This window comes from Staurois parvus, unplaced genomic scaffold, assembly GCF_062004578.1.
Source record: "Staurois parvus isolate SC_StPar_1 unplaced genomic scaffold, SC_StPar_1.0 ptg000553l, whole genome shotgun sequence".
Lineage (NCBI taxonomy): Eukaryota > Metazoa > Chordata > Amphibia > Anura > Ranidae > Staurois > Staurois parvus.
Genome location: NW_028318349.1, coordinates 219,001 through 234,192, shown reverse-complemented (window position 1 = coordinate 234,192; position 15,192 = coordinate 219,001). Strand labels below are relative to the sequence as shown.

Here is a 15,192-nt window from a genome sequence, read left to right as displayed (position 1 = left end):
TTCTTGTGGTACCTTGCAACACAGGAACAGCAGTGGAATAATACTTCTAGGCTCAATGTCAGGAAAGACAGCATGAAGTATATGTGCATGACACTCAAAGCAGCTGATTGCTGCAGTACTCAGTGCCTCAGTGTAAGCCCTTTCAGCAGTATAACCGAAGGTAGCGGGAAACTGGAAGGACAATCAGAATTGCAGATAGCAAGGTAGCTCCCTAACGGTCACCTGTAGGTGAAGGTAACCACCATAGACTGATCAGCCTATCCAAATAGCTGCCGTCTAGAAACCAGCTCAAGCAGTGATGCAGTAAAGAATCTTGATTGAAGTTAATGGAAGCTAAAATCCAGGCATAAATTCTCCTAGGACAGTAGCAAAAAACTAACGCATGCTAGGCAGGGGAAGGGTCATCCTGGACTGGCATACAATTTTCGCTTGCAATTGTCCAATCCTGTAGGCTGCAATATAACTTGACTATATATGCATTCCAGTATTAATCAAAGTACAAGAAAAGAAAAGAAGTTACAAATTACCAAACATTTGGTTCTTTAAAATATTTTTTTATTTCAAAGAGAAAAAACATAAAATAAAAATAAAAAATAATTCCACTAAAATCATATTTCTGTCCAAGAATATTTTAGATTAGAGGTCCACAACCAGTAGCTTGGGAGGTACATGTAATTCTCATCACATATTTGATATTGCACACAACCTTTCTCCCAGGTTTTGCCCATCTACTGTGCACACCAAAAGGTGACATCTTTCAAGTCGGTTGAACAGCAAAGCAATGCTAAACAGTGACACAGATTTATTACAAAGCTACAGTTTGATTCATAAACTCCTTCCTCAGCTGCTCTAAAGTAGCACTGCGCCAGAATAAACCTGCCCCTGGTCATTTCCTAAAGTGTATCTATAGATATACATGTATAGAGTGGGAAGGATTGGAAATCCTGTCTAATTTATTGTTGTTGAAGAGATTCTTTTACTTTCTGCCTTGTAAAAGACACAGCAAGAAGTGAGAGGAAATCTAACAGCAACACAGAATAAAGTAAAATGTTATTTTTTGTTTAGATTAAAGCGTGTCTATAGTCAAAATGTAAACTCATAAAATTCATTGTATTTCAATAAATTTTAGCTTATTCCAATTAATCTGAACAGTCTCGTAGTTGGGAAACCCTCACGATTATTTGAATTCTTTGATACGTATTTAATATGGCGTGTGAGTAGGCACTGCTGTGCCACACGTTTCACAGAACCTCTTGTCTGAATTACAGAGGTGCTGAGAGGAGGAATTTCAGAAGGCGGAGTTAATACAAGAACCGCTACTTGCAGGCAGCAAGGTACTATGGGATATGTAGTCCTTAAAATTTAAAGTAAACAGCATAGAAAAAGCTGCAAAGCATTCAGGGAATCCAGGATGGTGTGGAAAGAGATGACCAGCAGACAGGCAGATTTTGATTGTTGTCCCTTGCATATTTTCTTTCACTTTGTCTGGTAAAAGATTGTCCGCAGTATAGTAAGTGAGGAAGGCTCTTTAATGGAGCCCTGGATAGTAGTCAACTCTGAAAGGGGTTCCTTCCTATCCAAATGTTTGGGTAAACAAACTTTATTGTGTGTGTTTCCAGTAAACACTTCTCTCACCTTCAGTGATAAATCTCTCAGAATATTGAAAATCTGTCACAGTTGGCTGCACAGGATTACAGTTGCAGGGGTAAAATATACAGTAAACCTGTCGCAGAGGCTTTACTGAGAGGAAGCCTGATTTACGCATGACTGTGTTGCTAATTTCATTGGTCAACACCTCCTGATGTGTCATAAGCATGAAGCCAATAGAAGGCGATATATATTTTTCAATAACTGAATTAATTTAAAACAAACTTAAAGCATAACTAAAGGCAACACTTTGTTCAGTTTTTGATAGAGTGGAGAGGGATTAGAACACCAGTCAGGTTTTTATTGCTTTGTCCCCATTAGGGAGATTCACCCTCTCTATTTGTCCTGTTTACCATTATCATTGAAAGTGAAAATAAAAAAATCCCAAATTTTGGGTTGTCCCCAGAAAAGTAATAGAGGGGAAATCTTCCAATGGGGTCACTAGTTCTGGTGACCTGGGGGTCCCCTAAATATTCTCTTGATTTGTAGAGATAATCTCACTTGCTGTTTTGGCTATGGGACAGGAAGTGAAGGTAAATCTCCCCATCTGGGGCACAAATGGCAAAAAATAACCTGACAGGGGTTATAACCCTCCCTTACTCTATCCAAAAGGAAAAAAAAAACATTTTGCCTATAGATCTACTGAAATTAAAGTAATAAAACATGAATGCTACTAGTTACTGCCATTTGCCTCATTGAATCCGTTCATTTGAATGGTTTCCCTAAGCTTTATTTCTAAGTGTCTCATAAGCTGAAACAGATTGATTTCTGCATTGGATGGTTTTGGTGTGTACAGAACTGTTGAGGACAAGGCTAAATGTGGATGACTCCTAACTTGCAGTGTATCCAGTATTATAATCCACTGTTTCTTATAGTCCTATTCAGAAAGCAGAACTCTGAACACACACAATGTGCTTTATAAAATTAAACAATATCTTGTTTTTATTTTCAAATAACCTCTTTGTACAGAGAGAATGTTAATGCCAATTTACTGTGGCTGGCAAACCTCTAGCAATGTTAAATATGGGAGTCCTTTCATAAAGTTAGAGGAGCCAGTACAGCGTTTATCTCCGAGTCTGCAGAAATGTAGCGTTAATTTTTCTGGCAGACTTGCAGAAACAGGCGCACGGCTCTGCCGATAGAAGGATTTATGGAACGGTGCAAGTATAGGCCGGGCCTTCAAGTCCGTGCATGGTAAGATCACAACCTGGATAAGAGCGGAACATGATCTGAGGCCATGTCATCTGTTACTTCTGTCCAAGCTGAGACAACTAGGAGGAAACAGAAAACATCCATGAAACCTCTTCCCACATGAAATTAATACACAAAATGACACAAATATAACCAATTTCAGTACAGGAAGCCTGTCCAGAAGAAACAATGAGAGCTTGCGCCTCCTGGAGGTGCACGCTCCAAGAGGGTCATCCTTATGCTCTATTCACTAATTAATATGTTAGTCATTTGGAATGAATTAAAAACCCTTAACCTACATACCTGTCTAAGGCCAGTGACTTACCACCCAATGATGCAAAGATACGATAACTCCAGAGCTGGGGTCCTTAAATAAATTAACAAAAGCAGCTCCAGCATTTCTACTATGGCAGATTCTCACTCACTTTCAAAAGCTGACGTTTACTAGCCCCTTTTATAATCTGGTGCTGAGATGAAGGCAGTGACAATTTATCTATACATTTTTTGGTAATGGAATTTGTGCTACATTAGGCTCATTTCTAATATAGCACAAATTCCATTATCAAAAAATGTATAGACAATGCAGGCAGCACTGGGAGTTGAATGGACCAAGGACACAAAGAGGAATGTTGTTATAATTTGCCATTATAGTGCAAGGTAATTCTATCACAGCTTCCAGTTGGCATTAGGAGCATGTGATATGAGATAAGTGCTTTTTACAAACTCAGCGGTCAACCCCAGTCTCCTACAAAAAATGCTATGGCAAAGTAAACCCTCATCAGCACTTGATATTATATTAAGACTTTTTATTTGAAAGTCTTATTTCAGTTGATGAAACCAGGCTATTGTGGTGGACATTGCAAGCATGATAATGGTACCACTATACAGCATAGGCGGGTGAAACATCTCAGAGGGGTGTAACCAGGGGCGGACTGACCATTTGGAAACTCGGGCGCTGCCCGAGGGCCCAGGGTCAGTAGGGGGCCCCATGAGATGCCCCTGGTACCTTTTTCATAGGCTTTTTTGAGTTTGGGCAAGGACACAGGGGCCCCATGATCCCCTCTTGCCCGGGGGCCCCATGAGTTGTCAGTGTGCCCCTGGGTGTAACCAATGGGCAGGAATCTGAGCTGAAGCCTGTCTTTCAATTACTTCACACTAGAGTTGATTACCGTGTGCAGTGATACTTGTATACTATATTGTATCTTGGCGTGAGATGTGCTCTGTATGTGTCAGCACTGGCAGCTTGAAGCGGCACTGATCTGTTATGGTAATAACGCTACTACTACGTCACAGATTTAGCTGGCTACCAGGAAAGTACATTTTCCTGCAGGTATATCAACAGTTTCATAGACAAGCATGGGAATGTTGATTTGGGCTGTATACGTAAGGCAGAGTTTCCTCCTGTAATGGCCCAAAGACTACATTTAGCTGCCAATGAAGTCTATGGTACTTTGCTAGATTACCCTGGTAACACCTTCAATGGCTGCAGTTTGTATGGAGCTCATCTTCCATGCAGCACACTAGGGGATGGATGAGAAATCAACTGATTAGACCACAGTAAAGGGATATCAAATTGCTTACTGCCTTTTTTTCCTTTAATTAGAGACAGCTTCATAATATAGGTAGGGCTGGTTCATATCTGTGCATTTTTTTGGGTTGTACTGCATGTTTTTACCAACGGGTTGTGGACTATGAAGATTGATGTACTGGGAATAAGAGAGAGATTCTTGAACTTTTTTAGGTGTTAAGGGCCCATTGATTATCATCACTTTTACTACATGGTGAAGAAAATATTTTTTTCCCCTACTGAATGTTTTCAGTTGTATTTTTTTCACAGTTATGCAATCAGCCCTATTATTTAACAGTTTACAAAATTAAAGCAGGGGTCTCACCTGTTGCTATAGGGAACTCAGTTCTTCCACCAGACTATAAGTCTTTCTATCTTAAATTTATTAAAGCTGAACTCCAGGAATTCAACAACTTCCTAGAATGTGTTGGCTTACTATAGGTTAAAGTGGTACTAAACCCAGGACCCTGCATTTTCTATATCCCACAGTACACACAACATGGAAATGCAATTATTTTACTAACTATAATCTGCTAAATACCTTTTCTGATCAGCAGTATATAGCAGTTTTGTGACTTCTATCAGTGTCTGGCCAAGCACTGGTTAAAGCTTGAAGGAGGAGTTTTCATTCTGCTCTGACTGTCCTATGGCTGCAGGACCTCTACCCTTTGTCTGAACAGTGCTGATTGGCCATGTGCTGATCCCATGCACCCTCCCCCTCAAAAAAAAATCTCTCTAGCCATAAACTCTAAACTGAGCATGTGCAGAGTGACTCTTAGAGCTCTGTACTATCAGTAGATTGATTGGGGACAGTAGAAGAAGGGGAGGATCAAAAAAGTCAGGATCAAACAGCCTTTTTACACAATGCGGAGGATTAACCCCTTAGGTTTCACAGTGAGTAAAACAAGCATTGTTTACTGCATATACAAACTGATTTTACTGTTGTGGGCTTAGTAACACTTTAAGTTCATTGAGGTACATGCTACTTCGTGGACTTATCTATTTTGCATACAACTGACAGTTTTACTGAGCACAGGGAGTGCAGCTATTGCTATACTCGGGGCACTCTGACAGGAGAGATGCTGCTTTCTCACACACAGCAGTTCTGCCTGCCCCTCCCCTCCACTGTCCATTCACAGAAGGCTTTGTCTTTAATGAATGGGTTCACATAACACAAAGGAATTTGTGATTGGGCAGGAGAAAGGGAGGAGCTGACAAAGCGACTGCATAAGACTCTGCAGCTGCAGAAGTTGAGATTAGAAGGTCCAACAACTGAAGTGTAGTGATAACTATGCTCCCAGCGTGCGGTAAAAATGTGGATTGTAAATTAAAGATATATACAGTACGTCTACAGGTGGCATGCACCTTGTTGGACTTAATCTGTAGCAATCTGGCACATTTTAGAAAGTGGCTGAATTCCTGGAGTTCAGCTTTAAGTCTAGTAACATCGAGGGGAAAACTTGGACCTGAGTTATGAACCAATGAATTTAATAGGCTTTACTTAATTACATCTGTATGCAGAAAGGCACTCATTACCTGTTTAACAAACTGTGAAGCATTAAAAAGCTCTGTACAGCCATAAAGGATGTGCTTTCCTTGTTTGGTCTAAAAAAGAAAAGAAGAAAAAAAGACAACATACAGTGTTAAGTTACATGCTCTACATTTTACAATCAGCCAAACTGAACTCTATATAACTAATGCTTAATATCCTACCATCACTGGTATCCCTAAAGAGTTAACAATAATGTACCAGTAGCAGGCTAGGAGGATGAAAAATGGTCCAAGGAATGGATCTGAGGAACTGGCAAGGGTCACATAAATAACATCTATGACAGAGTAAGCAAAAGGAAGGACAGGCCTTAGCAACCAGTAACAGGATACAAAAGGAAAGCAAAAGCCAGAGCTGGTTGCCTGCCACGAAACTATTTTTATAAGGTAGATTATTTTTTGCATGTCAATCAAGTTGTGCGCCTGAAGAGGAGGTGGTAAATGAGAGACAGCATGAAAGTGTAAATCAGGGAAAGAAAGAAAGAAAGGATGCTGGTAAGGACAGGGGAAATAAACTACAAAAGTGTGGAGGGTAGGAAAAGAAAACTACAAAACAAGTTCAGAGAATGGAATGAAAAGTTAGAGAGATAGGTTAAGAGAACAGTCTCATCCTGTTTACAGTTTCCTAAGAGACAGACAGTAGTCTCACTCAGTAATACCTCAAAAGGGTTACTGGTTGAGAAGGGGTAGGTAAATGCAAAAAGAAAAGTGAAACGGAACTGCAGATTTTAGGTGGCAAATTAGAATATTGAGATGAGTGTAATCTTAAGCACCCATCTACAATTGATGGATTTGCACTAGGGCTGCAAATGCAGCTTGACCCTAGGTTCACATCTGTGCGGGTGGTGCCGCTGCGGATCCGCACAAAAATCCATGCAGCCGCACCACCTGCACAGAGAATTGCGGACCTGCAAGCATGTGCCATTACTTCTAATGGCACGCTGCACGCACTGGGAAACGCAACCGTACTGGGAACAGAGGTTCCCGTGCGGGCTGCGTTTTCCAAAGTAGTGCATGAACTTTTTTCCCTGCGTGTCACGGGAGCCTATTCAAATGAATGGACTCTCATGCCCAAGCAAAACGCGCCCCGCATGGCCTCATAGGTGTGAACCGGGGATTACACACTGGGGTTGAGTTATTAAAACCAAGTGCAAAATCTGGTGCAGCTGTGCATGATAGTCAATCAGCTCCTAACTTCAGCTTGTTCATTTAGGCTTTGACAATAAAACCTGGAAGCTGATTGGTTTCTTTGCAGAGCTGCACCAGATTTTGCACATTCCAGTGTTAGTAAATCGTAAATCAACCACACTGTTTAAGCCCTGGTTCACATATATGCGGTGTGGGAAACACTGCGAATTCTGTGCATTTCCCACACACATAGAAATTGCGTTCCGTTCCTTGCGATCTGCTGCGGGTGTCAATTTTAAATTAAGGACACCCCAAAACAGTTCACAAAATGCAGTGCGACTGCCAGAATCGGATTGCATGGGTGTGAACACACAGGCGATCCGATTCTAGTGCGGCAAGGAAAAAAAAAAAAAAAAAGATGCCAGCACCTTTTTTTTAGTTCAGGTGAAGTGCGATACAGAATTAATGGCACTGCAAAGAATTGCATGTGATTTGAATAGGAATGCAGTGCGATTCCTGTCTGAATCACATGCGGTGTTCTGAACCACAATAGTGTGAACCCAGGCTAAAGAAGCATGGAGACAATGTTTTATCTACCACAAGCTATATATAGTAATACACATAGTCCAAGTATCCACTCACTGCTGCAGTGCAGACCTGCAGAATCCATGCTGGCTCATTACCTGTCCTTTGGACTCCTGCAGAACATCAGCACACTGCTGAAAGCTACTCTAAGCCCTATTTTTTCTGCAAAGCCACCTATCTACCTCCTCCCGAAGCCCATCAGTTAACAGGGTGGCAGTCCTGTTTCAAGTCAAATTTAGCTTTTAGATGGCAGGTGGCAATATAAAAATGACATGACTTTTTAAAGGTGATCTAATGAGCATGTACAATAGTTTTTCACAGTTCTTCTTTAAGAACCAGGAAAGCTGGGCAAAAAGATTGACAATGGAATAGGTAAGTAAATGACCTTGAGGAACAAAGGGAGATGATGATGTAAGAGCCTCAGCCTAAAGATTACATCTAAACAGTGCGCTGCGATATTAAACAGAATTCTCCAACTGACGAAAAACTGACATCTGACGTACACAATAAAGAAGCAGGAAAGATGGGATATACACCAACCTTTATATAGTCTACTAAATTCTGATACTCAATATAGTTTCCTCCTCCAACAACAAACACAATGGCCTGCAGGTAAAATAAAAAACATGATTAGCATAATCAACAATCTTAATCTGATCACACATTTTTCAAACTGGCTGTGTACATTCTGTAAGACGACCAACATCTGTGTAGCAACACGGTCTGTCTGGATTCAAAAGAAGGTGGATTGTTTAGGTAGGCCCTCTTTATTACATTAGTTTGGTAAATCTAACAAAGACTGCACAGACATTGTACTATTGAATTATGAGGTTTATGGGCAATTTTAGACAGTTATTGCAAAGTCTGTAACCTGCTGATTAATTTTACCCTGGTAGAAGACAAATAAGAAGTGAAGAAAAATCTATGTAATATTTTGTTGTACAGCAGTAAATTTTTGGAAATCACTTTAGGTCTTCAATGTTATATTTTGTGGAAAATTATCTGACATGCTTAGACAAAAACAACACAGTGTGCGTGGGAAGAACAGCTGCAGACAGTCTGTGGATGCCAAAGTCTTTCTATTTGGAGATACTGGGTTACCCATGGGGATACCCATTGTTCTCAACTGTAAATCCTGAGATATGCCCAGAGACTGGAATTTAAAGTGCTTGTATTTACAAATCAGGTTGCACTTTCATTTTATAAACAGCACTGGAAAAATGACAGCAGATATTAGGCTAATGGCAGCACAATTCTTTCTTAACTCTTGAATCGGGAAACATAGCACAATCCTTTGTTGGCTCTTAAATTGAGAATCCTATTAACTACATATAAAAGTATGACAAGATGGTTTTTGAATGCATATAAAACACATGTACATTAAAACTGCATACATAATTTGATAAGAGCACATGACAAGCTAATTGTTAAAAAAAAGCCTTTCCCAAAAAGGGGTCCTTTAACCCTGTAATCCAATTCATGACAAAGGATAAAGCAATTGTGAAGACAAAAACTTATAGTAACACACATAGAAGAGATAACAGTTTTAAGAAAGCAGGACCCACAACAGGCCCTGCGAACAATGATGTAATACAAATGCAGATCAAGCATGCCACGTACCCCCCCCCCCCCCCACCGTCAGGGCAGCGAGAACCAGCACAAGACTCATCACCAAGGGACCCGGCTGCCACACAGGAGCTACGTCTCTGCACAAGGCCAGCCAATCTCAGGGCAATAGATGAAGCGTGCCCCCGTAACATTCCACATTTCAACTTAAAGCAGTAGAAGTGACAATAAATAGCACGTAGGGCATTTGCATAAAAACCAGCACTCATATGCGAGATGGCAAAGACAAAGAGATACAAGATAAGGAAAGAAAAGACAAAAAGAAAAGAAAAGCAGAGGCCCTGTAGGGCCAGAGGGAAAAAAAAGATAACACAGGTTCAAAAGCTCGACGCTCGGAGCAAAACAGGAGAGAGGCAAATCAGGAGAAAGAACCTGAAAGAAACCCAGCGCACGTAAGTTCAATGGCAGAATCACCAGGCCCAGACCTGCAGAGTAGAACCAGCTGGGGAAAAACTCCAGGGGCCAAGGTGAGAGACCCAAGGTGGGGATCAAAAATCATGGGGAACCCATACCTGGAGGAGGGAGGGTCAATTGGATCTTCTAGTTCCATAGAGTAGTACTGTAATCCAATTTATAACACAGAGGAATTCTTTATCCCACAACTAACTCAGATTACTTTCACATCATTTTCTCTGGAGTGTTTTTACATATCCAAGGCTGGATTACTCTTGATTACTATGCATTCAAATTAAAGGAGTTACATAACACCATTAATAGTCTATTATACTGATGACTTCAAAGACAGCTCAACACCTTTCCTCACATGAGAGCACATCTATACAAAAATGTATTTTGTTGAGCATAATAGTGCAAAATTTTCCTAACATTTTGCACAATTAAATCCTATTTCATAACAGACAAAAAAACGAGCAGATTAAGCTAAAATGCTGAGAGAACAACTTGAGATAGTGTACTACTTTTCATGTGATCCTCATGTGAGGACAAACTACTACACAGTATGTGAAGCAAATATAATAAACAAGTCCGGGGCTGCTACCAGAATAAAAAAGTGAGATTGCTGTAAAAATAATTACTGGTGCCCGGATGACAGCTACACAATCTGTAGCATAGCATAGAAGGAGGTCCAGCAACACAGTATAAAATCCAATCTTCTTTATTAATTTTCCATCAAGACGTAAAGGGGTGTTAATATACAAACAAGGGTGACACGTTTCAGCCCTCACAGGGGCTTTAGTCGTTGGTTATGACTATGGAAGATAAAAAAAAAAATATAGGAATTGTGTGTACTCACTCCTCAATATGTCACAGCAAGGCAGGTCCAAACTGGGAAAAATGTCTGTTCCCCTAAACCAGCGCACATGTGCTGTATATATCAGTCTTGATAATGCACGGAAAGGCATGCACACACACAACAAGGCTCCCATTTATTTCCAATTTAAAGTAAAAATTAAACTCATTTAGCTGTATTGCAATTACTTTTGTTAACAATAAAAGCCATGTCTGTACCCCCCAATATCTTCCCGATCTGATATGCTATTGAGTTCCTCTCATAGGACTAGGTCAGGGGGTGATGACTGCTGGGCCGGGCTTAGTCCTAGTCCAAGCACCTCAAAGGGGATCAGATGGGGGCTCAGAAAATAATGAGTTCTTTGTGGAGCCTACTCTGAGGAAGGACTTCAATAAAAGTATAAATAGCTGGTTCACTATAAAGCGGGAAGTAGTCCTCCCAGTCAGAATCAGAGAAGTTTAAACATCATACACTGAGGCACCTATACGGCTATGTCATAAATGATAGAAACGTTTAAAGTTGGATTATTCTTCACACATGAACCAACTAAAATTCCAGTTTATCCAGTTACTGTTGAATTCAGTAAAGCGTGTGGATATTTTTCAGAAATTGATACAAATTAGTTACAGCTAGATTCTGGCAGGAACTTGACACAGGACTGATTTTTATAGAGTGTGAGTGTAAGAGGAGCTAAGAAACATAATTACGAAGAACAATTACACAAGAATAGAAAGCACTGCGGCCTATGATGTACTAATCTGCCAAAAAATGTAGGTACAACATGTGCAAAACTGTCTTGGAACTATATGTGGTTGTCAGTCAGTTAAGATATTTGTATTGAGATTTAGGTGTTAACTTGGCTTACCTCTTGAAAGGGGTTCTTGTTCCTTGGTACAGAACTGTTATTACAAAACAAAAAGGTATGTGTTAATCAAGAGAATATTTCAGGTTCATGGACTAGATGCCACTTAACGGAACCTGGCAGGGCAGAAATCTGGGAGCTGTCATTGTTCACTTGATTTGAACATTTGGGCTCTTGGACTGTCATCCCGATCCTGGCTTTACTGCCTGCCCTGTTATAATCATCACAATCCTGGCTTTACTGCCTGGTGTGTAACAGTCATCTTGATCCTGGCTTTAAAGTGATTCTAAAGGAAGGGGACGCTCCCTTCGCCGGAGTTTCTCGGGCTCAACCAGCGCTCCCCGAGAAACAATCTGACAGTGCAGCTGACTGGTCACAGAGGCGATGAGAGACTCAATCGTTGCTGATCGCCTCTATGGCCTTGAAGGACCGGAGAGACATCATGACGTCATTTCCGGTCCGGATGTAAACAATTTTTAACCCCTTCACGCCGGCGCCTCCCAGCCCTTTAAGGGGTTCCTGAAGCCGGGAGGCAGAGCGGGGTTTATTGTCTGTCAAGGCAGTCGCATGATCGGAAAGGTCCTGATCGCAAGGAGAGATCAAGACCTTTCTATGGGACGCCAACAAATGTGCTGGGAGCACGCGTGCTCTCAGCACGTTTGTTTACAAATAGTACAAAAATATGTGGCTGCTTGGCGTCAAGGCCCAGCCACTGACCGGCCGCATGTTTGCGGATGCTCGGCGTAAAGAGGTTAAAGCAAAAGATTAAAAAACATTTTTTTTTAATCTTTTGCTTTTAAAGGTGGTCTTTTTGACCACAGATATCTCCTTAAAGAGGACCTGTCATCCTCATTTCTTTTACAAGGGATGTTTACATTTCTTGCAATAGGAATAAAAGTGATAGAAAAAAAAAAAAAAAAAAAGGGGACAGTGTAAAAATTAAAAAAAAAATTTAAAGCACCCCCATCCCTCTGTGCTTGCATGCAGAAGTAAATAAATACCCAAGTCACGCATGCATATGTAAACGGTATTCGCTTGTTGCCATTCCAAGAGCATGTGCTATTTTAAAGCATGACTTGTTAGGTATCTATTTACTCGCTGTAACATCATCTTTAATATTTACAAAAAATTTGGGTACCTATATTGTTTTTTTTTATTAAAGTGTATTTTTTCTAAAAAATTGTGTTTAAAAAAACTGCTGCACAAATACCATGGGACATAAAAATTTGCAACGTTCGACATTTCATTCTCTAGGGTCTTTGCTAAAAAAATATATATAATGTTTGTGGGTTTTAAGTAATTTTCTAGGAAAAAATTTTAAAAAAAAGTGACAGAAAATGCTTGGTGTGGATAACAAAAGGTAGGAATCTGCAAAACAGTTTGTTAAAATCGCTCCAATGTACATTCACCCAGAGAGGATTGTTTTTTCTCAACAAAAGTGTATTACTGTTTAATTGCTATCACAGTTCCTACATAAAACACTTCTCTATACTGCATCTAAAATAAGCTATTAGTGCAATCGTATTTGCAGAAAACTGCTGGAATGTGCAAAAACAAAAGCACATGTGCGCTTGGAAGCACCTGTAAACGAACCCTTAGTGTCCAAATAGTAAATTATTATACAAACATATGCAGGCTTGCAAGTGTCACCTGTCATTTCCACGCAACATCTTGGGATCGAAATATCTGTAGTCATCTGTTTCCTGTAGGATGCAAAAATCTACATGAGTACATTCAAAAAACGAATACACAGAGGTACTAGTAGTTAACAGTCAACCCACTACTAGCTATATCATGATCTGTCTAAATAAGAACCGTTTCTGCTATTACCATCTATCAAAAGAACATGGAAGCGCACACCAGGAGACCACCCAGTCTATTTTGTAGAAATAAATATTCTGGCCAACGGAATACATTAACACTCAAATGCTTGGATAATCTAATGCGTGTGCAATATGCGGCTTTAGGCACTTTTTTTTTTTTAAGCTTTTTACCTGCCAGGAGTTCAGAGAAATAAAGCAAATGCCTAGTATGCATGAGGTCTAACAGTAGCACTTCATTATTGATGACCCTTTTCCAGTTGCTGTTCACCAATATTGGGATATGTTCACATCAGCTACTGAGTTACAATGCAGCAGCTGGTGTTCAGTGTGGCCTGACCTGGCTGGATCAGCACAGTGCTGATGCACCAATTTCATGAAGTGGGACTGCACTGAAAAAATCCATCAACGCAGTCCCGATGCATGTGGTGTGAATGTCCCCATACAATATTTACTATATTACTTTTGGAACCTTTGAAACATAAATAATATCACCAATTTCATTAATGTATTAAAGACTACATAAAGTCCAACGTAACACTGTGCATTAAAATCTCCCATGTCTCTAGTGTCAGATCTTATAACAGTGCCACCTCAGTTCCGCCACCTCTATGAAAAGTGCACACTCACTGACACTCCAGTGACCTCTATTTTACTAAAGGTCAGAAAGCTCTGCAGGTTAAGTTGTATCCTCCAAATGGATATTGCCCATCTGCAGTGCTCAGCATAAATGAGTACACCCCTTTTGAAAAAGTAAGATTTTAATCAATATCTCAATGAACACAAGAACAATTTCCAAAATTTGGACAAAACTGAGTTTTATACATTTGTTTAGCTCATTACATGAAAGTAAGGTTCATAATATAGTATCCTCCAAATGGATATTGCCAATCTATTTTACTTCCTCCTTAGTCTCCTTTCTTTCTGATATGTCCCTCCAGAAAATAACCATGCCATCAAGCCAAAGGAAAAAGAAGACTATCGTGTAGTATTGTATTTGTTTAAAAAGGTATATAAAAGGTATAAAGCTACTGCACTCACATGAAATTGTGCCCAAGATTGGCACTGATGTAAACAGTCTGTATTACCACGATCCCCCTTGGGATCAGCATGCGTTCCACCAAGCAGGCCGGATGTGACTTCACAGGAACTGGATGTGATGACTCTACAGTATTAGGGCCTCAACTATTTTCGCTGACCATGTTGTCCTTAAGAAGCCACCTGAGTTTTCCGGTCATGGAACGCACGCTGACCTCAAGGGGTATCATGGTAATACAGGCAGTGTATATCAGTGCCGATCTTGGGCACAATTTCAAGAGTGCAATAGCTTTATACGTTAATAAACCTTTTTAAACAAATACAATACTACACGATAGTCTTATTTACTTTGGCTTGATGGCATGGTTATTTTCTGGAGGGACATATCAGAAAGAAAGGAGACTACGGAGAAAGTAAAATACAGTGCTCAGCATAAATTAGTACACCCCAACAGATTTGCCAGAAAACTTTCCTCTAGGAATCAACATTTTCTATTGGACACTATACTACAAAATACTCCCACAAATGCGGACCACTGATTGCAAACAAGATTTGTCAATTTGCACACACAAAAAAGTTTTTTTCCTAACAAATTCATTCAAGACCATGTTGCAAAAATGAATACAACCCAATGAAAGTCTTAGGAGCAAAGCGACATTTTAGAAAAAATCCTAATTAACAAGAATTCAACTACAGGAAAAGTCTAATTTTTCATTAAACAGGTGTCCAGCAGACAGTTGATTATAGAAAGGCGTTACTTAACAAAGAAAACCCCTTCATATTTCATGCTGTCAGCAATGGCACCACATGGAAGAGAAATGTCACAAGGCCTGGGAAAAAAAATCATTTCTATACACAAGAAAGGTGAAAGCTACAAGAAGATCAGTAAAGCTTTACAAAAATTTAACAAAGATGGGACTGCAACCATCTC

At 40.0% G+C, this 15,192-nt stretch overlaps 1 protein-coding gene across 1 annotated transcript in view; it reads right to left on the bottom strand.

Moving 5' to 3' along the window:
- Positions 1–533: 533 nt before the first annotated feature.
- Positions 534–15,192, bottom strand: part of SCFD1 (sec1 family domain containing 1) — a 177,437-nt gene continuing 162,778 nt past the window's right edge. The window contains exons 21-25 of the mRNA XM_089691176.1: positions 13,054–13,106; positions 11,407–11,440; positions 8,207–8,272; positions 5,942–6,010; positions 534–2,918 (exon numbers count right to left, since the gene is read on the bottom strand). Coding sequence (XP_089547302.1) covers positions 2,895–2,918; positions 5,942–6,010; positions 8,207–8,272; positions 11,407–11,440; positions 13,054–13,106 — 246 coding nt within the window. The 3' untranslated portion in view covers positions 534–2,894. The remainder of the gene's footprint in view (positions 2,919–5,941; positions 6,011–8,206; positions 8,273–11,406; positions 11,441–13,053; positions 13,107–15,192) is intronic.